The sequence below is a fragment of the Osmerus eperlanus genome, chromosome 5, assembly GCF_963692335.1.
Source record: "Osmerus eperlanus chromosome 5, fOsmEpe2.1, whole genome shotgun sequence".
NCBI lineage: Eukaryota > Metazoa > Chordata > Actinopteri > Osmeriformes > Osmeridae > Osmerus > Osmerus eperlanus.
The window spans coordinates 3,011,038-3,035,536 of NC_085022.1; the positions used below are offsets into that span (position 1 = coordinate 3,011,038).

At 50.2% G+C, this 24,499-nt stretch overlaps 2 protein-coding genes across 2 annotated transcripts; one reads left to right on the plus strand and one right to left on the minus strand.

Moving 5' to 3' along the window:
• Window positions 1–256: 256 nt before the first annotated feature.
• Window positions 257–4,862, minus strand: atp6v1e1a (ATPase H+ transporting V1 subunit E1a). Its single transcript, XM_062461076.1, has 9 exons — window positions 4,628–4,862; window positions 4,035–4,100; window positions 3,812–3,921; window positions 3,567–3,633; window positions 2,919–3,008; window positions 2,410–2,478; window positions 2,072–2,166; window positions 1,729–1,816; window positions 257–1,569 (listed from the first exon to the last, which is right to left on the minus strand). The coding sequence occupies exons 1-9, from the start codon at window positions 4,658–4,660 to the stop codon at window positions 1,507–1,509; spliced, it is 681 nt and encodes a 226-aa protein (XP_062317060.1). The 5' UTR covers window positions 4,661–4,862; the 3' UTR covers window positions 257–1,506.
• Window positions 4,863–5,139: 277 nt separating this feature from the next.
• On the plus strand, window positions 5,140–22,739 carry bcl2l13 (BCL2 like 13). Its single transcript, XM_062461075.1, has 8 exons — window positions 5,140–5,283; window positions 6,419–6,596; window positions 10,013–10,117; window positions 10,565–10,721; window positions 11,108–11,180; window positions 11,312–11,440; window positions 20,614–20,823; window positions 21,107–22,739. The coding sequence occupies exons 2-8, from the start codon at window positions 6,482–6,484 to the stop codon at window positions 21,917–21,919; spliced, it is 1,602 nt and encodes a 533-aa protein (XP_062317059.1). The 5' UTR covers window positions 5,140–5,283; window positions 6,419–6,481; the 3' UTR covers window positions 21,920–22,739.
• The last annotated feature ends 1,760 nt before the right edge of the window (window positions 22,740–24,499 follow it).

Here is a 24,499-nt window from a genome sequence, read left to right on the forward strand (position 1 = left end):
TCCAGACAGGCTCTGTTTGGGAAGCGAACCCCCAACTCCCTCGCGTCTCTGGGGGTCCTGAGACGCGAGTGACCTGATACGATTGGATAAACAATAGCGTCTAGTCAGCATCTCTACTTATTCCTAATCCGTTATTTGTTTGAGGAAAGGGATGAGGAATAATTTGTTTAGATAATCTGAACGAGGCCAAAACCTGTTCTGAGATTTAACAGTAGCTATAGCCGTTAGCCAAACTTTTTTTTAACGTTTCCTTGAATGACATGTTACGCACAATAAATCTTAATAATCCTGCAATAAAGCCTTATATTTGCTGATGGAGTCTCTTGTCCTAAACATTTACTGAATGTGTGCGTTAAGATATACATAATTTAAAAATGTTAATTGTTTTTTTGGGGGTGTCCAATTTTAATGCAGCCTAAATTGGTGAGACGACAGTATGACCTGTATTAGAGGCAGGTTATTTCCAACTGTTTCACCACTAGGTGGCAGTCAAAGCATTTTCTACATTTATAAAAGTGTCACTGTCGATTGAGCTAAAATAGCTACTACATTTTGAGAGAAAAGAAACAATGAAAATTGAAAACGATATTTCTGTTTAAAAGATGTAAATAAAAGACTGCAAACATCCTTGCTTTTCTCTGTTGAATACTTATGGAGGATTACATCAAAGTACAATACAGTAAAACAAAAACACAAACGCAATCACTTAACCCTTGTGTTATCTTCGGGTCATTCTGACCCATCAGTCATTGTGACCCACCGTCGTATTGCGACAAATTTACCGCATACAAAGACAAAGTGAAGCATTTTCTTTTAACAGCTAGGCTGTCTCAGACCCCCCACATTGCAAAGGTTAAAAGAAAATTATTTTAATTTGTTTTTGTATTGGGTAAAATTGGGTAAACACAACGATGGTTCGTTATGAACCTTTGGGTCATGTGACCCGAAGGCAGCACGAGGGTTAAAAGGAAATCATACACACAATTCTTTGGTTTTTCCCCACAACATTTTAGGAACTATCTATATGGCAATAAGAACCCAAGTGAGTAAAACCTGTAGAACAGTCATCAGATTGGCGCGTGCTGTCCAAGCTACTAAACATGTTAAGGCGGTAAGCATCTCAAACAAAGCTCTTTGACATTGCTCAGTTATTCAAAGAGGTCATCAGGCAACAGAGAGCAGTGGTTTAGAGAGTTCCAGCACTTGTCTTTCATTCATCCAGTAAACAAACAAACAAGACAAACCATCCGGTTCATCCACGGAACGGGCTCCATGAGGTTGCTACGATACCAGAAGTGCCGGACTGACTTACTGCAGCCATGAACACAGAAGTCCTCCACAAAGGCACTTTCAAACTAAAGAAGTTTATTTCAGTTTCAATCACAACGGGGATGTCCGTGAACACCTTGGCCGGTATTCTCTAGTCTGCAACTCCTCCTGCTCCTCCTCTTCCTCCTGCTCCTCCTGCTCCTCCATGGGTTTGAGGGTGAAGGCAGGGCTGGCTCATTAGTCCAGGAACCTACGATTGGGGTTGACACCAAACAACTCCACCCGGATCTCCGGCATCATCTGTTGAAACGAAGACGAGACTGAGATCTGAGATCAACTCCAGACAACATCAACAGCAGCTATGAAGGAGATGACCGAGAGAGAGAGGCCTGCTGGGGGAGAGGTTGGGTTCAGGGTTGGACGATCGACAGGTCTGCGAGGGGGTTCCTTTTGTGTTACCTGGTGTGCAATGAGTTCCAGCCTGCTCTCCAGAGTGTTGGACACCTTGATCTTCCCATTGTCGTTGTATAACTCCACCCCTCCAGAGCTGTGGGGACAAACAGGAAGAGGAAATGAAGAACAGACAGGCAGACCGGAGGGGACAGGTAGGGACCATGAAGGGGTGGACAACATGTCTTGCTACACGCTAGCTAGTGATGCTAATACTAGCAACGTGCTGAGACCTTCGAGAAGGTCAAGAGGGTTTAACTGTTGTGGGGCTGTTACATGGTGTCGGGTTTAATTATGTTGCTGTTCTAGTTCTGTATGCTACTCTGTGTCCCGTCGTCATGGTGAGTCTTACATGTCGGAGGAGAGGAACCGCTGCTCGTCGATGCGGACCACGATGTTGCTCTTCACCATTTCTTTGTAGACCGGGATGTCCTTGTCAACAGCAGCCTTCGAGGAAAACCACGTTTGGAACGTGTGGTCAAACTCCACAAACGGCCTGACAGTTAACACGACGGCCCAGATTCCCAGAGATGGATTAAGCCCAGTCCTGAAGTATGAGAAAACATCTCCACTGAAAAAGTGTTTAGCCGAGGACTAGGCTTAATCCATGTTTGGGAAACTATAAACCCCACTGTATTATTTTAGACAACTGTGATGTAATAACCGTATACTGAGAGGGTGACCTCTGACCTGCACCATGGAAACGTCCTGCTGACGGCAGCGAATGGTCACTTTTGGCTCCAACAGCTGGTAGAATCCCTGAGGGAGGAGGGGGTGAAATCAGGTCAGACTGGATCTCTTGATTCAGGTTCAGAAAGGGGTCAGCTTGTTGTGGCGGGGGAAGCTAGAGAGACAACAGTTCCTTTTTTTTTTATTATTGATTTTTAATGCATTAGATAGATTGTTGTAATGAAGTGTGACAGGAAAGAGAGCGACCGAGAGAGAGAAAGAGAGGAGAGAATGAGAGAGAGGAGAGAATGAGAGAGAGAGACAGAGAATGAGAGAGAGGAGAGAATGAGAGAGAGAAGAGAGAGAGGCAGACAGACAGACCGAAAGAGGAGAGAGAGAAATGCAGTAAAGGGCCATGTCTGGACTTGATCCAGACTGCTGCAGTAGGGGCTCAGCCTACATGATACGCGCACCTATCGGGTGAGCCACGGGTCACCTAAAGAGTTCTGCTGTCCTGTACGTGAGCCCACCTGCATGATTAGCCCCTCCAGCAGAACAGCGTATCTTTCTGGGTCCTTGGCAATCTCAGACAGCCGCTGGCGAGCCTCACTCAGCAGATCCTGAAGAGGAACAACATGTTCACAGTAACTTCGTACTGCACAAAGCAGTTTTTGTTTCTCTAAACTGAGACAGAGAGAAAGGGAGAGAGTAAGGGAGGAGAGTAAGGGAGGAGAGTAAGGGAGGAGAGTAGGAGAGAGAGAATAGGAGAGAGAGAATAATAGAGAGCGATAGAGAATAAGAGAGTGATAGAGAGAGTGAGGGAGAGAGTAAGGGAGGAGAGTAGGAGAGAGAGAATAGGAGAGAGAGAATAGGAGAGAGAGAATAATAGAGAGCGATAGAGAATAAGAGAGAGTGATAGAGAGAGTAAGGGAGAGAGTAAGGGAGGAGAGTAGGAGAGAGAGAATAGGAGAGAGAGAGAATAATAGAGAGCGATAGAGAATGAGAGAGTGATAGAGAATAAGAGAGAGTGATAGAGAGAGTAAGGGAGAGAGTAAGGGAGAGAGTAAGGGAGGAGAGTAGGAGAGAGAATAGGAGAGAGAGAATAATAGAGAGCAATAGAGAATAAGAGAGAGTGATAGAGAGTGAGGGAGAGAGTGGGGGGAGAGACAAAGACTTACAGAGATCATGTCGTCTCTCGTCTTCAGCACCTTCAGCCTGGCCTGGTTCAGCAGGTTGGACATCTGACTGAAAATGGGAGATGTTAATATACACACATAAACCACAATAGAAACAGAGAGATGTGCACAGGAAGGACACGTATGTGTTTGTGCACCTGTGTGTGTGTGGATGTTTAAAAGTCACAGCCACAAGATCCAGGTCTTCAGCAGAAAGTGAGCCAAACTGTTTCTGAGAAAGCGCTCACATTTTCTTATGCTGGTCGATCTGCTTGTCTTTCTTGGCGTAATACTCCATGATCTTCAGCCTCTGGGTCTGAACCAGACGGCCTTTCTCTATGTTGAACTCCTCCTCTGCCTGAATGAGATTTGGGATTTGATACAGTACCAATCAGTACAACTATATTGGTCTTAACGTATCCAGTCAGTCACAGTACATTTCCTGCACACCTACGATGATCATTCTTTTACCTTGGCCTCAATCTCTTCCGCTTTCTCACTGGCCTCCTGTTCTATGAAGGCCATCATGTGCTTGATCTGTAGAGGAGAGAAGGGGGCATGTAATTAGCCTATTATAATTCACAGCACCGAGGTTCACAGTCGCATTTCAATGTATCACTGAGGTGAGGAATGTGCCTAGACACAGAAAGCTAGCGAGTGAGTGATCAGCATTGGACTTAATTGCACGAATTTTGGTGAAAAGTACTAGCAGAGTTGCCAGTTCGAGGTGACCTAAATGTGAGGGCAATAGACCCACTCGCTGTTCTGTGAAAGTGATTTTTTCAAAGTGCTTTTCAATTACTGCCAGGGGCACAGTCACAGTCTCGACACAGAATCAACCGAAATGCTTTTTCAGAACGACTTATCATTTACGCCAACACCCAAAACTTTAAAAGGGTCACATCACTGTTGCAAAGTTAGCTAACAATCCATTTAGTTCAGGGTAAAGTTCCCTAAAGATCGCTATCTACCTAGTTTTAGCTACAGTAGTCTAACAACATAGTTAGCCAGCTGCTTGCTAATGCTAGTAGTGGACAAGCTGCTGTTACAAGCTGGCATCATACCTGTTTCTGTACGTCCGCATCGCTGAGCGCCATCGTTTCGGAAAGTTTTCGCTGTTGTCAGAAGAAAGCTTTACAACGTTAGACTAGATTAATGCTAGATATAACTGCGTAGTTTTCTGAACTTCCCTGTGGCAACTTCCCTGGTGACAGCGCAGCTGAATAGCAACAACTATTTCCTCGTCACAGATAGGGAGGGGTCAGCGCTATCGCGGCTGCGCAGTAGCTATAACTTGCTATCAATAATTCAAACTTTAACATATTTTCCCCATTAAATGGTTGGGGATAATCATAATATGATGATATATCAGCGAAAATATGTTATGTTGTATAATGTATTATTATAACACCAGATTTTTCTAAACAAAATATGGTTATGAAGGTTTGGTAATTTTGTCATGTGTAATTTTTGTTTTTGTTTTGTACAACCCAGTGTGTGATCATCTCAGTTGACCGCTTGATGGCTGTCTGATCAAGTTGCAGAGAAAGTGCTAGTATAGTAAGTGGGGAAAGTCCAGAAGTGCTCTCTCTATCCACGTTCGGCCCACGCAGTCTCTGATTTGCTGAGTAGTGAGGGGAGTGTGTCCGTGTGTGTCGCACGCTTTCCTAAACTATCTTCCCTTTGTCACTCTGTGGACTGAATCTGCCTGACGCCGAAGGTAAGCTGCACTCAGCCATTCGGTACGATATTAGCAACTGCCTATTATTGTTATTTCTGTGTATTGTAGCAACCTGGAAGGTATAGGTCCATGCACGCCCGAGGTAGGAGGTGTGGTCGCTAGCATGCTAGCTAGTTGGCGGTTGTGTCTTGGGCTAGAATCGCGTGATATCAGTAGTACATCGCGTGCGAAAATGGGTCCACGAGCTGAGTGGAACTGCACGAGCTACTAGTAGATGGATGAATAACTCGAGTTATCAGCTTTTTTTTTTTTTTTACCAATGTCATTGATATGCACGTTAGACAGCACTACACATTACAAATATAGCTGTCTACATTGCCTTGTGTAGCAACTAAATATTTATTGCAAAACCTGATACTGGAGTTGTGCTTAATGTGCTATTATCTTAATTTAGAATTACAATATCATCAGAGGGCGGGAAGTAACTGGTAGCATAAGTGTTAATAGCTTTAATGAAATAATTGGTACTGAGCAACATTGGCCACTTGCTATGTATTATTCAACATGACAGCGAAAGCAATTCGGGTCAAGACATTCTGGCCATTTGTTTATTGTGCTGCACATGAGCATACCGTATCACACGGGGCTCAAGTCAATTGATCGGCTCAACTACCATGATGGGATAGGATGAACTCCTCGTCCCGTGAACAAGCGGACATGGAGTCCCGGTTAACCACTGGCCTCCATTCCGACCGGCCACTGCACGTGTTATCATCAACCAATCCTACGTGTAGCCATGCTTGTGGTTTACGTAGCTCATGATATAGAATGTCAGACGGGAGGACGACTATGTTGTCAGAATGTTATTAGGTGCGTTCGACTTCATGCAGCGCCGGCGTCGCCTGCAGCCGCCTGCAGCCCGGCTGACTTGAAGCAGCCAATGGCATTCTCAACTTCAAGGCAGCCGGCTGCAACCGGCTGTCGGCGCCGCCGGTGCTGCATGAAGTCGAACACACCTAATATGCTATTTGGTGGAGGCTAGACCTCCACGTGACCTCTGAGTGAAGTCATTCACAAGTTATGCTTCCTGTCCACGCCTACATAAACTGCACGTGACTGGTCCAGTGTAGTATAAAGTCCCTATAATAACACATTCCTTGCGTCGCTTCCACAGGGGTTTCGAGGACATCTCCGGATTTGACTGTGCATGTGCCTGTAAGACTGTTGCATCTTTCTGATGGCTGCCTCGGGCTCTGACGCCACCAACGTGCCTGTGGGTTTCCACTACGAGACCAAATATGTCGTCCTCAACTACCTTGGCCTGCTCACCGCCTCGCGGACACACGCCCACGGTAACAACGACAGCGTGTGTGTGTAGTAGGTGGGAAACAAGTGTGTGTATAGTCATCAACTATGTTGACCTGCTGCTACCCTGAGTCACACCCTACCTGTTCCCAACCAGGGTGAGAGTTCCTGTGTACCAGCCCCAAACTTGTGTGAGGATGAATTTCTTGTAGTTGTGCTTGTTCCAGATCCAGGATGGGGCACCCCTGTCTGGGAGGGTGTAGATAGGGTGGGGATCGAGTCGAAGAGAAAATGTACTAGGCACTATGTCACCTGTTCGCTCAGTACAGATATTCGGTCGTAGCTGCTTTGACACTCACTGACTCCAAATCCTGCCGTGTTCCTTTTGATTTATGATCTAACTTTTGATACTGTTTTTGAGTGCTGGGGTATCCTAGTTGTGGTTATCTGGTCTCACTCTGACCGTTCGCTTAAACAGGGTGGCTGTGTTCACCTTAAGTCACCTCTTTAAGCAACCTCAAAACCCTACCACCTGTACACTTGCCAAGATCGGAGAGTGATTAAGTGTGATCTAAACACTTGTGGTATTATAAGTGCCTAAGGGGTTAGAGGTCAGTGTTTGAGGCTGTAATGTATCGATACTCAAAGCTGCTTAGTAACCATATTCATCTGCCTTTCCTCTGTAGCAGACATGGCTTCACTTCCTGGTGTGCAGTATGTCTGCCTGTTGCTGGTGTGCTGAGACTGAAGGACAGCATGTGACGTGTGTGGCCTGTGAGGGTCGCTGACCAGGCAGTGTAGGGGGTTCCTGGAGGGCAGTTTCTGATGGAGTCAGGTGTCGTTGCGGCTCCTAATCATAGGCCCCTGCAACTGGGGAGCTTTTTATAGCTCCGTGCTTTCTGACTGGCCAGCATGGCGCGAGCACCGCGCGAGCACAGCTGGTTCGTGCCCAGCCTGACTTGGTGTCCTCAGAGAGAGAGCAAGCCTTCTCCTGGAGCCCCACTCATCCCTTCAGCCTCTGGTCTTGGAGAGGAAGAGAGCCTGAAGACAGAGAGAAAACAAGAGGATTATGCAGAAGATTCCTCTATCTCATGTCTCTCAGTGTTGTCATTCTTTGATGGTAATATTGAAGGGAGAGGGAGAGGGAGAGGGGGAGGGAGAGAGAGGGAGGGAGAGGGAGAGAGAAAGAGGGAGAGCTAGAGAGACGGAGAGCTAGAGAGACGAGTGCCTGATCCCTGTTTTCCGCTCGGCCCGCTCCAGGCTCTGACAGCCTGTCATGTGTAATCACCATCGGGTCGCTCACACGCCTCCCGTCCCGGGCTCAGCGAGGGACCGCTTCTGACTGGCTGTCTGCTGAAACAGCGCTCTCACCCTGGGAAACCAACACGGGCCCCACCAGTGAGACTAAGGAGTAGAGATTGGGTGTGTGTCTGGTGGTGGAGTGTGAGTGTGTTTCGGCCGGTTGTGTATGTGTGTGTGTGTGTGGGGGGGGGGGAGAAATTTGATGAGTCAGGGATAGTGCATGGGGGTGAGTGAGATGACTGATCCCTCCATACCATTGCTAGGCTTCAGACTGTGTAGCTTTGCACACAAACTGTGCACTTCTGGTGACCACTGATCACCCCCCTTCATTTACAGAGGCAATGCATTTTGCAGTAACCTCCACTCAAAGTCGGATCAAAACGAGAACTTGAATTAATTTCCTGTATTGATGCCTTGTATCTGAACAAACTTCCTATTTTCAAACAGTGCAGAGAGTGTCTGGCCTTGGGCTCAGTAAAACGCCTGGCGCATCAACTGCATTGTGGGAAGTAGCCAACAAAGTTCAATAGATGGACAGGAAGCGAACTAATGAAATCTCTCAAATCCTATTTGCCCAATACCACGATCCTCTCTGAATGGATGGCTTCCTCTTGAGGATGTTGCATAATCAGGTGGGCGTGTTTTAAGGACTGGAAGGCATTGTGCTGTTTCTGTACAGTAGAGCAACTCTGTGCCTCCAGTGTGCATGTTGTGAATAATTGACTGGAGTGTGTTGGTCCATGACTGCTCACTTGCAGCCAGAGCAGGGCCTTCAAGGTCCTCTGTTACTAGACAAGTGAAGGGAGAGGGAAGACACGCATTTGAGACAGCAAGTAGAGGAGGAAGGGGCAGGGAGAGAGGAGGAGAGGAGGGGCAGGGAGAGAGGAGGGGCAGGGAGAGAGGAGGGGCAGGGAGAGAGGAGGGGCAGGGAGAGAGGAGGGGCAGGGAGAGAGGAGGAGGGGACAGGGAGAGAGGAGGAGGGGGCAGGGAGAGAGGAGGAGGGGGCAGGGAGAGAGGAGGAGAGAGGAGGAGGAAGAGGAGAGGCAGGGAGAGAAGAGGAGGAAGAGGAGAGGCAGGGAGAGAAGAGGAGGGCACACAGGAGACAGGCTGTAGGGTACACCACAGACAAAGCTGTTTACAGCCCTTAGACCCCTGGCTTGTTGTAAACCCATCCGTGACTGCTCTCTGTGTTATGTAAACCATGTGCATGTAGTAACCAGAGATGCTCCTGCTGTGTCGTAGGGTTAGGGGGCAGGCAGCGCTCTGTGTGGTTGGACAGAGCCAGTGGGCTAGCTAGCTGTGCTAGCAGCAGATCTGTGGTGGCACAAGCCTTATATTACACTCGCATTAGGAGGGAACATGCATCTGTACGGTGTTGTCTTATCAACCCTAGCACACTGTACTGTTAGCCAACCCAGTGAGGTAGACTCCAAAGGTTTCTCTATGTAGTTCAGTTTGTTCCTTTTCTAGAACCTTCCAACCAAACTCTGTAAAGCATTAGAGGTTATTATCATTAGGTTATGACCTCAATATGTGCCGGTGATCTTCAGTTTGTACTTCAAACAGTGCATCCTTTCAAAACAGGATCTGAACAGCACAGATTGCTTTAGTTGGATTGTTGTACCGGGTGAGACAACAACTTTATCAACACAATTAAAATAAAACCGCCAGAAAGCAGCCAAAACCGTTTTGAGTTTGTTTAGAAAAAACGATGGCACGGTGTCTGTTCTGGGGTCGGGGAATGCCAGAACGGATTCTCTCCCTGACGAACATAAACAGAGAGATTGATTGGACGTTTATTTCTCATAGTCACAGGAGACCGCTTACCGCTCTGTGTTTGATCTGCGTATAGCCTCTCGCTCCTCGCCAGATCAAAGCTCTCTCCGGAAGATTCCTCTCAGGTGATGGACTTGACTGGAGGCCAGGCAGAGACACAGAACGACTCGGTATAAGTTGTTCTAACTTGTGCCCTTGTACAACATCCTCACACCCCTCCCCCATAATGTGTAAACACTTGTAATCTATTCCGCTGTAAACGTATGGAATGTAATTATAGTGATTTTACTGCAGGTATTTCTGTTGTCACATGATGGTTAATGTAACCTTAATGTAAAGTGTTGCAGTTAATAACTTGTCCTAAACAGTTTTGTTGTTGTTGCAGATGACTTGTCCTTAGGGGATGGAGAGAGCAGGAGAGAGAGGAACAGAGTGATAAAGGGAGAGATAGAGGATGAGCTGAGGAAACTAGAAGATGAGATCTCAGCCTGTAAGAGTGTGTTCACACACACGTACACGCAATGACACACACACACACACACACACACAGAGACACACATGCACACGCGCTCACACACACAATGACAAGCACACACACACATTTACATTTACATTTAGTCATTTAGCAGACGCTCTTATCCAGAGCGACTTACAGTAAGTACAGGGACATTCCCCCGAGGCAAGTAGGGTGAAGTGCCTTGCCCAAGGACACAACGTCATTTGACACGGCCGGGAATCACATACACATAGGGATGCACACGCACACACACATAGACAGGCACACACACACAATGACAGACACACGCACACACAGAGACACACATGCATGGGCACCCACACACACTGACTAACAGTTGCCGGAGCTTAATCTGGATGTCTAGATGCTTTCAGAGCTTGTATGTCAGCTGTGTGTGTGTGTGTGTGTGCGTGTGTGTAGCCTTCACCAGCACAGGCTTCGACTGCCACACGTCTCCTGTGTTCAGCCCCGTCAACCCAGAGAGCTCCATAGAAGACTGTCTGTCCGCTCTCGGGGACCGCGTGGTCCAGGAGCTGGACACACACCTGGACACCGCAACACACACACTCCTCAGCCGGTAAGAACCGACTGTTCACCGTCACACACTTTGTGAAGGAATTTGGTTTGGGTGTGTGTGGGTCTGTTTGCGTGTTTTGGGGAGGTGGTTTGGGTGTGTGTGTGTGTGGGGGGGGGGGGTAGTGGCTCAACTGTGTGGTAAGTAAAAGTCAGGGTTAGTGATTGTGTGTTTTGCATCACATGGACGTTACGAAAGGTCGGGTTTTCTTCCACGAGGTCTATTTATAACCATGAAATAGTTGTGAGGAGTGCTTTCCACAGGTTGTTTGATGTGGGACTGTGAGTGAGCTGTGTGAAAGATGAGACAACATATGGTCTTTTTTCTTTAGTTACTGAGGTCATTCTAAGGTCATTAGCGTCACTACTCCGTGTGTGTGTGTTTTGCAGCCCCCTGGACTATGAGCATTTCCGAGACGTGGTGTTTGAGATCTCCTGCCACTCTCAGGGAGGCTGGAACAAGGTGAGACAGGAGCGTTGGGTCGTACCTGCGGTGCACACCACTCCCGACTGGGTTACTTGACGGAAGGGCTGGAGGAGGTTGGTTGGAAGATTCTCCGGATCAGGGTTCACTCTCTCTCCCCCCCCCCCCAGGTTCTGGTTCCCCTGGTGCTGCTCCAGGCCCTGCAGGCGGAGGGCCAGAGCCTGGTCAGCCTGCTGCCTCTGGGGGTTCGCTTCCTGGAGGAGGCTGAGGCCTACTACATCATCCAGCAGGGGGGATGGGTGAGCTGGCTAACATGGGGGAGAGGGGTGAGGGGGAGGGCTGGGGAGAGGAAGAAGGTTGGGGTGAGGGTGAAGGCTGGGGAGAGGGTGAGGGAGAAGGCTGGGGAGAGGGTGAGGGTGAGGGAGAAGGCTGGGGAGAGGGTGAGGGAGAAGGCTGGGGAGAGGGTGAGGGTGAGGGAGAAGGCTGGGGAGAGGGTGAGGGAGAAGGCTGGGGAGAGGGTGAGGGAGAGGGTGAGGGAGAAGGCTGGGGAGAGGGTGAGGGAGAAGGCTGGGGAGAGGGTGAGGGAGAAGGCTGGGGAGAGGGTGAGGGAGAAGGCTGGGGAGAGGGTGAGGGAGAAGGCTGGGGAGAGGGTGAGGGAGAAGGCTGGGGAGAGGGTGAGGGAGAAGGCTGGGGAGAGGTACTGAAGGGAGACATGGGAAAGTGTGTCAGTTCCACAACCCAGCCAGTGATAGTCAGGAGAAGCTAATGATCAGGGTGTGTGATCTAGAATGACCACCAGAGGGTGACAGAGAGGTACCCAAACAGTAAAGAAGTAGAACTTATTTGGGGCTATTGGTTGTGCGTCACTTAAACACAAACAATAACACACAAAATTTCACAACTCACACAGAAAGTATAAACAGACAACATTTTAATGTCTTAAAATCATAAAAATTGAGTACTTATGTAAAGAAATATTTGCCGACCGTGTTTGGGTGGATAAGCTGGTATTACTTCACTGTTGGAGTCTAGCAGTGAAATGGCCACAGGGTATGAAAGTGTTTCTATCTGGTTTGGGATTGTGTGTTATTTCCCCCCCGTGAGAACCTGAAGGCTCGAGGGCGGGTTCTGCTGACAGATGTATGTGGGATTACGTCTGCGTGTGTAACTGCCCTGTTTTGCTTTGATGTCCAGTGCTGCTGTTCAGTGTGGTATGGAAGCAGAAGTAGGTCAGCTTCATTTGATCCTCCTTGTATCTTTCTGCTGGGGGAGATGAACCTTCCTCTCTCACTATGTTCTCCTCCGTGCGGGCCCTGTGTCACCTGATACCACCTGGCCCTTCAGCGGCACAGTCATTTAATCTGCCCAGGACTCCTTTACCAACCTGGCAACCCTCTGCCCTCCCAGTTCAGACCATACTGAGTGATTGGAGAGAGCACCACGACCACATGCATGGCCTGTCTGGATTAGTGTTTACTGACACACCAAGGTCACGCACACATTTTCAAATCATTCGACGCGCTGTTGCTTTGCCCTTATCAACGACTGGAAGTGTTCCAAAAATGTAAAGTGGTCGGATAAACAAGTCGCATGTTTAGATGTTTGAGTGGTGAATGTGACCCGGGTCTGGTTACTAGTCAGTCAGAAGGGGCAGGAGTGGTGTTTTTTCATCTGCTTTGGTGAACAGTGCCCTGATGGACTTTGCTCTCCGCTGCTCTGGTGTCCAGAGCTGCACACACAGAGGTGCAGTTTACTGACAGGGAGAGTTGGTCTGAACTGCATGTAAAGCAGATGAGATATCCCTTCCTCCCGCCTGAGGGACCCAACTAAGGAGACATTGTCGACACTATCAGATAAACAGCTACTTTACATGAGCTGTGTCACTGCCTGTGTAATGTACTTCCATCTTCATGTCATGCTTCATGCTAAGCATGCTCCTTGTAAGGGCTAAACCTCATATTGGGGTTCTATCTGTGTGGGTCGTAGACCGGGTTCACCTCATCCATCTGGCAGTTCATCTGATTTAATCGCTAGTCAGGAGACGACAGGATCTGAAGCCTGACACGGGGTAGCTAGCTCAGCCTGCACGGTCGTCCTGTCAGGCGCCTGCACGGTCGTCCTGTCAGGCGCCTGCACGGTCGTCCTGTCAGGCGCCTGCACGGTCGTCCTGTCAGGCGCCTGCACGGTCGTCCTGTCAGGCGCCTGCACGGTCGTCCTGTCTGGCGCCTGCACGGTCGTCCTGTCTGGCGCCTGCACGGTCGTCCTGTCAGGCGCCTGCACGGTCGTCCTGTCAGGCGCCTGCACGGTCGTCCTGTCAGGCGCCTGCACGGTCGTCCTGTCAGGCACCTGCTGGCCCTGACGCGTGTGTCGGGAGGCTTAGCTGGCTGGGTTTGTGGCATTTAGGTAAAATCGTATTTTGCGTGTGTGTGTTGCGTCACAGATGCCTCTGATGAAGGAGGTTGCAGTGTGTGTGTGTGTGTCCCGGCCACGCTGACTAGGACACTCCCCCCCCCCCCCCCCTGACAGAGGGAGAGGAGAAGAGCGTGGGCTGGAAGGAGGGAGTGAGTGAGTGAGTGAGTGAGAGAGGGGGAGAGGGGGAGAGAGGGAGAGACTTAGGGGGAGGGCTTGACCAGCCAGTGAGAAGTCCTAAGCAGCACTGTAGGTTCCAGAACTGTGCCAGCTGCCTGTGCACACTTGTCTCCCGCTGGCTCCTCTCCGCTCTCCTCCTCCTCGCTGTCGTGCTGCTCTGGGAAGCTCTGTCCAAGCGGTCGCCGGATTAGACCAAACACAATCTAGGTAGGACTTCCTGGGGTTGGGTGGCTTGGTGTGTGCAAGTGTAATGTTTGGACAGTGAGGTATTGAAAACATTGATCATTGCCTGTGTGTGTGTGTGTGTGTGTTAGGCTGCTAGTGGTTGTAGAATCAAGCCTGGACCATCGAGAACGATACTGTTGTGTAGATCTGGTTTCAGCTCGTTTGACTGTAAAGTGGAGTGTACGGAGATGAGAGGCTTGTGAACACTGCGGTTGCAACCCTACACGCATCTGGTGTGGCAGGACGGCTTGCAACGCATCCCAACAGAGGCAGACATGTTCCTCATTACCCCAGCCCCCCCACCGTGACACATCTACAGCCTGCCCTCACTGATGTCCTTTCTTTGTTGCAAACATGAGATCACACGGAGGATCGTGACCTCATGTTGAGTCCACTCCATTTGGCAACTCCAAGATGAACGACTCATAACTGTGGTGTGTGTGTGTGTGTAGATGGTAACCCACTGAGGAGACGGTTTGAGAAGGACAGTGAGAGATGAGCGAGCGAGGGGGATGAGAGAGGAGGAGGATGGAAGGAGATCAGCTGGAAGTGCACGGGGCTCACTGCTGACATTGAAAACATCGGGCCTTCCACGGTCGTCGTGCTGTGGGAAGGTTATTAGTGTTCTTCCGACTTGGGTTACCCCCTACCTATCTTCCTCTGTTCTCTCTCTCTCCCCCCCTCTCTCTCTATCTCTCTCTCTGCCCTTCAGAGTTGCAGTTCCTTCAGGAGAGAGACTGGTAAAACTGCTGCGTGTGTTCTGACGCAGCACTTTGGCCATGTAGGATTACAGAGATCGTCATAGCTGATGTAATACAACTCTCACTGAGGGGTGGGGGGGTGGGGCTTCAGCTGACCCCTGAAAGCCCTGTGCCTGCTTTTGATTCCAGTCTGCCCCATCAGTCTGGGCTTCCATGTTGTGGTGTTTGTCTCTCAGACCAGACATCCCTGTTCTGTGCAGGAGTCTCCAGGACGTTTATGTACCCTGCATCTCACTTAGGTCAAAATAAGTTTTAGTAGCCGTACTGTTTTGATATTTGGTAACCATGCTGGTTGCCTAGTGATTCATGTACCGGGCATATTTCTAAGCGAGGTTTTCAGATTATTATGGTCTGGACTGTGTCAGGGCATGTCAACATGGCCTCTGCACAGCTCTCTGCTGCGCTGTTACATAAGAGATATCTGCTGTGAGTGTGTGTGTGTGTGTGTGTCGGAGTGATGGAGGCTGGGCTGTGAGCAGTACAGAAATAAACCTCAGATATAAATCCTGTCAAAGCAGGGTCGAGACCGACCCACTTCTATCCCTGCTGCCGTCCGTGTACCAGCGAGCCCGCTAGCTCTGCCAGGCCTGCCACCTCTACACCAGCTCCCTGCCGTCAACACGTCTCCCCTCACTGCTGCAACCCATCCAACCACCCAATCAGTCAGTTGATTCATCCAGCTATCGACGCATTCCATGTTGATTCATTCAGAATGGAGGTCAGGGTTTGATGTGACACTGTGGGACAGAGGAAGTAAAGCAGCACAACCTATACAGCAGGAAAAATGACTCTTGAAGATGATGCTTCCAGAAGGAAAGGGTCGCAACGTAGGTCTTGGATTGACCGGCTGTTTATGACACAGCTCAAAGACTGCACGCCTCTTCAGAACAGGCAGGATAGAGGTTGAAGTTAGTTAGAAACGGTACGAAACGGACTATCAGGCCCAACAGCTGCTTCACATGAACCCTGCTGGGTACTCTACGTACCTGAGGTAATGGACCCATCTGGACCTCCCTCCCTCCCGCTCTCTCCCTCCCGCTCTCTCTTTCTCTGACTAAGAATAAACGGCGATAGTTTCATGCAGACGACGGCTAATGTGTCTTTAATCCGAAGCCTGAGAGCTCGGTCAGTACAGGACCAGCTCTCTCTCGTCTCATCTCCTCCCCACCTCTCTCACGGTGGCCCAGTGGAGTCCTAGATAATCTGGATGATGGAAGGGTAATGGGATTCCTGATTCTGGGGAAGTTCATTTGAGCCACGATGGTCTTTCAACATTCCAGTTCATGGAATTTTCGCTCCCTCCGGACAGCCGTGATGGGAGGGAAGTTTGAATGGAATCAAAACCCCACTAACGGTGTCTCAGTGTACATGCTACAGCATGGGCGCTGTGCGATGCCTGAAATGTCATCGGTTGTTTCGAGGCAGTCCACCGTGCTAATTGGGAGGAGTATTGTTTGAAGGGGCCCTGAGGGGAACGCAGGAGCAATGTAGCGTTGTAGGTCAACGGCTGCCTCTCAGGGTGAAGCCTTCACTACAGGCCTGGACTCTCTCGAACTCTGGGCGATGCGAGGCAGCGAGGCAGGGGCAGGCTGAGTAAGCACAGCGTGATGTCTGAATCTCCCCCTTTCCTGCAGGGACATTTTGTTCCAAGATTCACTGTAAGGGTCGTATAGCTGGCGGTCATCTGACTACTGAACGTACAGACTTACAAAATAAACTGAAGGCAGTGATGTTGAATTGAGTACTCGTCTTAGCAGTTACTGAGTTCTAATCTTTCGCAACAGTGTAGTTCCAGCTTATCTACAGAACGCCATGTACAGTCCAGTGTTCATGGCATGTTGGCCAATCTGTACACACACCTACAGCATACATACAATAAGGTGTTCTATCAATGTTTTACGCTAGCTGAAGACAGGCGATGTGTTGCCTCAGCAACCTGCAGAGCGGTAATCTGAGGCAGCCTGAGGAGAGGAGGGTTGGCAGGGAGACATGACATGTGGACAGTAACGCTAACTTGGGGACCGCTAAATGCCACGAACCTGTGACAGACATTCAGTGGGACTCCGAGGAAGGGGATTCACCCGTTGTAATTTGGAGGGGGAGAAGTTTAACCACTCGACCAGGATCGCCCTCCTTTCTCTTTCTGATGCAGAACTGGAGCAAGGTCTGTCCTAGATGGTTCACTAAAGAATCCTGTTCTTTCACTTGTGTTTTAGAAATAGAATAATGTCCCGGAGGGTCTGAGCACCACCTGGTGCTCAGAAAAGCAGTAGCATGTTCCCGGTGTGGGTATGTGATGGAGGTATGTTAGGGCCGTGGTATTCACCTCTGAGTGAAAACAGAGGCCTGCGTTTCAGACATGTTCATTATGAGACGAGCTGCGCTCCTGCTTGAAATCTGAGCTGAGAGCTGCTGCTTAGGAACTCTAATAACGATGTCATGGTTACACTTTTCATTCATTTCTTCTGTAGATTTGGTCATTACAACAGCGTACATGGTACAATAGACATATTATACATAGGAATGCTTAAAACAAGAAATGTAGCAAGCTTTGCGCTTGTCGTGTGCAAATGCGCTAGGCCCATTTCCTGAGAGGTTAAATGACAACGGTTAATAACTGCTGTAGAACCCTGTGCGGTAGAACCCTGTGCTGTAGAACCCTGTGCGGTAGAACACACGCAAGCAGGAGATGGAAGAGTTGTGTAAGGGGTTCCACCCTCGTTTGTCAGGTGGCAGTCTACCTTCCTCTGCCTGGAATGTGTGTGTGTGTCTTGGGGGAAGGGTGGAGACCAGTAGGATACGCCTGACAACAGACCAGCCCCTCCCAGACTCCTCCTGGCTCAGTGGTAGAGTCGCTTCACCACGGCACAGCAGTTAACAGAACTCCAGCTACACGCTTCTCACAGTGTCCTGGAAGCTAGATTACAGCAAATTTCATTGAAGAGAATCTGTCTCCTGAACTAGACTGTACTGCATCTCTACTGCTGTGTGCGTCTCGCCAGGTAGGTCTGTTGACGAATACATTTGACATGAATGAGATGATTCTCTTGATGGTAGCTTAGCTGGTTGCTACAGATAAGTTTTTGGTCTGCCAACATTCTGCTGTTAGTAATCCAAGGTCAGCTTGAATTGTACCACAATGTGCCCGGCCTGTCTTGACGTTCAGGCAGAAGCTGCTGTCACGGTTGGTAGTGCTTATCGGCAGATAGGGCTTTTTATCTGGCCAGGTCTTCAGTACGTGATAAGGGAGATGACTGTTCTACTGAGGGCTCTAAGATACGTTCTTGAGACTGGATCTATGTGGAGAGATAACTGACAGGCTTAGGAACGTCTGTAGGACTAAGGTGAGTTATATATAATATACGCCAAAACATACGCCAGTGTAAGATATAAAGAATCTGAGGTTATATCTCTCTTGTTGGCTGGTGACTCCCTGGCAGGGTTGCCATTAGGGGGATTTTGGAAATATTACCAACCTCTCTCGCACTCGCACACGCACACGCACACTCCAATCATCTTACAGAGCAGACGACAGTGGATGCTGGGTTGGGACATCTGCTTTAATCCCCAGCCTCTGGAATGTCCTTGTTAGGAGAATAACCTTCAGTCCCTACAGACAAAAGCGTTTTACATAGATGGATAGATAGATGGAACATATAGGCCAGGGCTAATACCAAGCCATAAGAATGCAAAGTGGAAGTCATCTGGACGTCTCATTTCAATTTGTGACCCACAGAACAATGTGTCTTTACAGAGCTGTACGCTAGGCGCTGCGGGGGTGGCTGTGCGTGGGGGAGAAGATGGGTGCATGCTGGGCGATTTGGTGCTGTTCTCTCCACAGCGGTTCTCCTCCAGAACTGTTCTCTCCTGTCACATCCACTCTGTCCTTGGTGCCGTGCTGTCTCTCTCTCTCTGCTTGTGAAGCACCCCCGCCCTGTTCCCTGCGTGAACGCAGTCTGTGCCCTTCAGGCAGCGAACATGTTCCGAACTGTTAGACACGCACCACAGCCCACCAGGGCAGCCCAGGATAACCCCATCTGTCTGGACCGATATCAGTCTGGACCAGCCTGGCCCAGTCCATGACCCGGGCTCTGTCCAAGCCTGGCCTGGCTCTCTGCCCTGGCTCCTGGTGAGTTCAGGGGTTCAGCAAGAAGTCCTCCCCAGACCAGCCGGGAGAGGCCGCCTAGGCCAGGCTGGGAGGGCCAGTCTGGGAGGGCTGCCCTGATTGGCTGTGTGGGCTAGTGTCTGGGCCTGGATCTCTGTGTGTTTCTGTGGTCGCAGCAGATCAGCCCTCTGCAGCGTTATAGCCTCGGTCACGGAAATCAGAAGTGTGTGTGTGTGAGGTGGGGGGGTGTTTTTTTTTTTTCTTCTTTTCAGACTGTATTAGTCCCAGAAGGAGCCTGGAACTAGATCCTGGAGGGTTGGCAGTGAGGGAGTCACGACCGGGGTTTGAACACATTAAAATCATCTCCCCCTGAGGAGAGAGGCCTGGAGCCAGCCGGGCCTGCTGACCTCCGGGCTGTTTGTTCAACGCAGATGGAAGGGTGACACATCACATGTACAGTAACCGCCTTGCACAAGCTAGCAGAGCCGAAGCCCTGGAGCAGCGCACCAGCCCCTGCACGCCCCAGGGGCTTGGCTAGTCATAGCACATCTCTTAGTCACTGCGGCTCATTGTTTGCTCTCTGCTCAGACTCCCTCTCTCACCTACACCAGAAATAGCCCCACTCTCTCTTTCCCCTCCGCATGCATAGTCGTCGTACTGCAGTGGGTGTAGCTACTGTGACGGCGTAAAGGCCTCAACGGTGCCAGGAGAGAGTTCCTGAACCTCGGTTTGTGGCTCACGCCCCTAGGTGGCGTGCAAGCCTCTCGCTGAGTCCCTCAGCGTGCGTGTTGATCTGGATTTAGCGTGCATGCCTGCCATGCCCAACAGCCTCGTTCCCCTGGTAGACTTAATGATGTCATAATGTCACATCAGGCTATGTTATTGGCCGCTTTTCCCGATGACCCATGTTTGGGTAGAGGCAGTGTGGCACGATGCAATGTTAAGTTATACGTTTGAACCCTACGGCTGATAAACAACAGCCTTGATTTAAACTGGGAGTGAGGATTCCATCTACAGCAGGTCATCACAATCCAAATAATTGATAGACCTGTGAATTATTGATCCACATTGCCTCAAAGTAGCTTTAAAGCTGCTATACGTAGACTTTATCATGCTGTGGATTATCCCCCAGTGCACTGATGTCTGATAATGATCTAAGACAAAGGACACAGTGTGGTAAACCCTGATTTATGTAAGTGGAGCCATGAGTCCTTTTATTGTGTTTGCCTTGTCTAACTGTAAACAAATCTTCCTGCGGTTGCAAATAAAAGGAACCGGTCCCTAGTCTTTTACCCGGAGCTTGGTCGACTGCCTTTCTGAGAACGTTCAGGCAATCAAATGTGCTGTGGCTGTGATGACTCACTTCAGTAGAGAGGGCTTGCGGTTGTCACCCAGAGCTAGCTAGCTAGCTAGCTAGCTAGTCTTGATGCGCTGGTCTGGGCGTTTTCTGTAAGCCTGTCAGAAAATGAAACTGAAGGGTTGGAATATGAAGGTACTTTCAGTGTTACACTCCTGACATTGTTCTGTGGGATATCTTTTTCCAGGGGAATTTTAAAAAACAAAGTGTTTTCATTTGCATGTTTTCATGTTCCTCTTTCCAGCTAAAAAAAAGTTTAGACAAAGACCAACACATTTAAATGCAGTCACGGTCCTTGGTTGCCATTGTGAAATGTTGAGGCAGGTGTTGCATCAGGGCTTCCTTTGAGAGGTGACGGTATCACGGTAAACTGACCCGTACACCTTTCTCTCTCCTCTCTCTCTCCTCTCTCCCCCCTGCCCCTCCCCCCTCCAGGGTACAGTGTTTAGCCTGGAGGACGAGGAGGAACAGGGCGTGATCATCGCCGAGGACAGCAACGACATCTACATCCTGTCTGGGGAGCAGCTTCCTGGCCAGCTGAGTCCGCCCGCGTCGCTGCTGGCCGCTGGAGACAGCAGTGAGCCCTGCTCCTGGCAGACGGAGAGCTTGCCCGTGTCCCTAGCAGGCCACGAGTCCTGGGCACAGGTACGCCCCTCACAGCCACGCCCCTCACAGCCACGCCCCTCACAGCCACGCCCCTCACAGCCACGCCCTTCACAGCCACGGGGTTCGGCCCCTCTCTAAGGCACGCTGTTGTTGAATCAGAAAGATAGCGAGTGGACACTGTAGTCAACCTCTTTCTATGTCACTTGGGATAAAAGCATCTGCTAAAAATGATTGTTATAATGTAGGCAGTGTGTGCATATGATTTCCAATCTATCCAATTCCAATCATTCCAATTGTAATCAGTCCATTCCAATTCCCTCAGGTGGATATGATGGACCACCCTGAAGACGTGAAGAGCCTGGACAGCATCGAGGGCGTGGCCTTGGCGGAGGAACGCAGCGAGAACAACTCCTCCAACTCTGACATCGTCCACGTGGAGCGCGAGGAGGCGGAGCTCCTGGAGGGGGGCGGGGTGGAGGAGAGCATGATGAGCGTGCTCGGGACCGACAGCGAGCTGGCCGAGCTGAGGGCCGAGTTCAGGGACGTGTCGCCGCCGCCGCCGCACGCTCCGGAAACCGCGGCAACAGGCCCGTCGTCCCTGGTGTCTCTCGAGGAGCCCGTCGACATAGAGACGCCCGTGAGTCTGACGGACGCCGTTCCATCTGTCGCCGCCGTGCAGGCACAGCCTCCGGCCCCCGCTGAGGAGGCCCAGACCGCCGCGCCGATTCTGGAGGCCCAACCTGAGGCCCCCCCAGCCCCGGTGGAGGCTGCGCCCCCATCCCCGGCCAAGGCCCCCCCTACCCCGCCTCCCCCAGCACCAGCAGAACCAGAACCAGACCTCTCAGCTCCTCCTGAGGCCACTGCTGCCCCAGACCCGCCCCAGCTCGAAGCCCCGCCCCCGGCAGAGACCGTACCAGAACCGGTGGCTGCCCCCCTCCTGGCCGCGCCCCCCGCGCAGGACCCCCCCGAGACCCCGACGCAGGACCCCCCCGAGACCCCGACGCAGGAGCCCCCCGCGCAGACGGAACCGGAGCCAGACTCTGGAGAGCTCCCCGTGCTGCTGTACGGCGGCGCCGCCCTGGTGGCCATCGCTGCCGTGGTCGCCTACACGGCCCTGACGTACCGGAGGAAGTAGCCGGGCCGCCCCTGGGTCCTAAACCAACACATGTTCATGCCTCACAACAGACTGGAGGCCTGTACACACCTCTCAGACTAGGAGTGGTGAACTAGGATCAGCCGTGCCTTTAGAAGAAGAGGGTGCGTGACAAGGCTAAAAGCTGATCCTAGACCAGCGTTCCTCCTCTAAGATGCTCTGTCGGGACCCAGGGCTGCTGTGTGCCTAGTCAGGTGAATGCTCACACCGTGGGGGAAACGCGTCTCTCTCTGGTTCTCCGCTTCCTGTTCCTGTTTTTTTGCTCCAACGCATCTCTCCGACCGGAACGGACATTGTATCTATGAGTTATAATTTCTTTCCCTTTCACTCTCATTTGGCCTATCTGTTGTTTGTGGGGTTTTTGTTTGTGTGGGAGAGGGGTGTGGTGCTGGTATGCTGCCATGTGAAAGAGCACACTAGTGAGGTGTAATTTCCTACTCACTCTAAGCTGCAGCTTGGCTAGGATATCTCTCTGTTCTCATGCGCTCTGGGTCTGAGGCCCAGTGGGTCCGGGTGCAGTTTTAGTCTCTTACAAAAAAAATCATGTTTCAGAGAAGGGAACCAACTCATACGCAGTATTCCTATGTCTAAGAACCGTTAATATCATGTATGTTTTGCCCGTGAGGAGCAACTGTTATTTTGTTTTTAGAATTAGGAATCCTTTGAATACCACATGTACTTATCCCTGATGTGCCTGGTAGTTAAATCAATTATTTTGTTAGTATTTCGATGTATTTGAGCCCCTTGTGGATAAACAGATTGTTGACACAGCACTTGACATCACTATAAAATGTGAAGCAGATGTTTTAGTTCTCGTTTGTTTTGTGCATCTTTAAAATGACATTAAACATTTCGGCTAAAGTGCAAGCATGAAAATACTGTATACTACGAAGCGATGCTTTCAAAGCCCTGCTGTCTCCTGAGATGGTGTAGCTGTGAGGTAGTGAAAGGGATTGTTGAGAAGTGCGCTCCGAGGATAAGAGCTATGATGGGTCAGGCACAGCTGAAGGGAAATGCACCCCCTGTTTTTAATTCATTCTCGGTCATATTTTTGGTTTTGTTATGACTGTCAAAAAGGTGAATGTACTTGTGAGTTTCATTCACCAATCCCAAGAAAAATGAATGTTTAGAGTATCTGGTGTAGAGCTGTGCATGTGACTTGTCCTCAAGTGAAAACGATGTAAACCACTCCTAACAAAGCCAGCATACACGCAGCACCATGGTTAAGACTTTTCCTGGTACTGTGCCGTGTTGTCAGGGAATGGAGGGCTTGGAATGCTTCAAGACTTGCTCCTTCTTTCTCCCCTCTCCTCCATCTCCCCTCTCTCTCCTTCTCCATCTCCCCTCTCTCCTTCTCCTTCTCCATCTCCCCTCTCTCCTTCTCCATCTCCCCTCTCTCCATCTCCCCTCTCTCCTTCTCCATCTCTCCTTCTCCATCTCCTCTCTCTCCTTCTCCATCTCCCCTCTCTCCATCTCCCCTTCTCCTTCTCCATCTCCCCTCTCTCCTTCTCCATCTCCCCTTCTCCATCTCCTCTCTCTCCTTCTCCATCTCCCTCTCTCTCCTTCTCCATCTCTCCTTCTCCATCTCCCCTCTCTCCTTCTCCATCTCCCCTCTCTCCTTCTCCATCTCCCCTCTCTCCTTCTCCATCTCCCCTCTCTCCTTCTCCATCTCCCCTCTCTCCTTCTCCCTCTCTCTCCATCTCCCCTCTCTCTCCTTCTCCATCTCCCCTCTCTCCTTCTCCATCTCCCCTCTCTCCTTCTCCATCTCCCCTCTCTCCTTCTCCATCTCCCTCTCTCCTTCTCCATCTCCCCTCTCTCCATCTCCCCTCTCTCCTTCTCCATCTCCCCTCTCTCCTTCTCCATCTCCCCTCTCTCCTTCTCCATCTCCCCTCTCCTTCTCCATCTCCCCTCTCTCTCCTTCTCCATCTCCCCTCTCTCTCCTTCTCCATCTCCCCTCTCTCCTTCTCCATCTCCCCTCTCTCCTTCTCCATCTCCCCTCTCTCCTTCTCCATCTCCCCTCTCTCCTTCTCCATCTCCCCTCTCTCCTTCTCTGGAGACTTATCTTGTGTTCCCAGCTCCCCAGACGTATCCCATTTCACTCACCTCCAAGGGGCTACCCGTTGCCTGACTGTCACCCTACCCCATTCATGTTTGCTGTGGCCAGGCTATGTAAGCACCTTCTAGCCCCCTGCTGAGCCAGACTCCGTAAATGTACCTCTTCTCAGCCTGTCGACCCACCTAACACTGCCTTGCTATTCCTCTCAACCTGTACAAACACAAGCAGCCACTCTACTGCTGGTTCCTGGTCTTCAGTAGATGCAAGTCTTTTCCTCAAGACCAGACCTCATATCCGTTTATGGAGAGCTTACAACTTCAAAGATTCAAATAGTTTTCCGTTTGGATTTTCTCATACCTGAAGAGTTGAGTTCTTTCACATTCAATCTCAGTCCGTTTTGATTCACTGTGTGATGAAGACAGGCTTGTTTAGGAGTGAAGCGTCCAACATCAGCCCTGTCACTGACAATCAACAAACAGCTGTCCAGATCATGCTCTCTTTAAGCT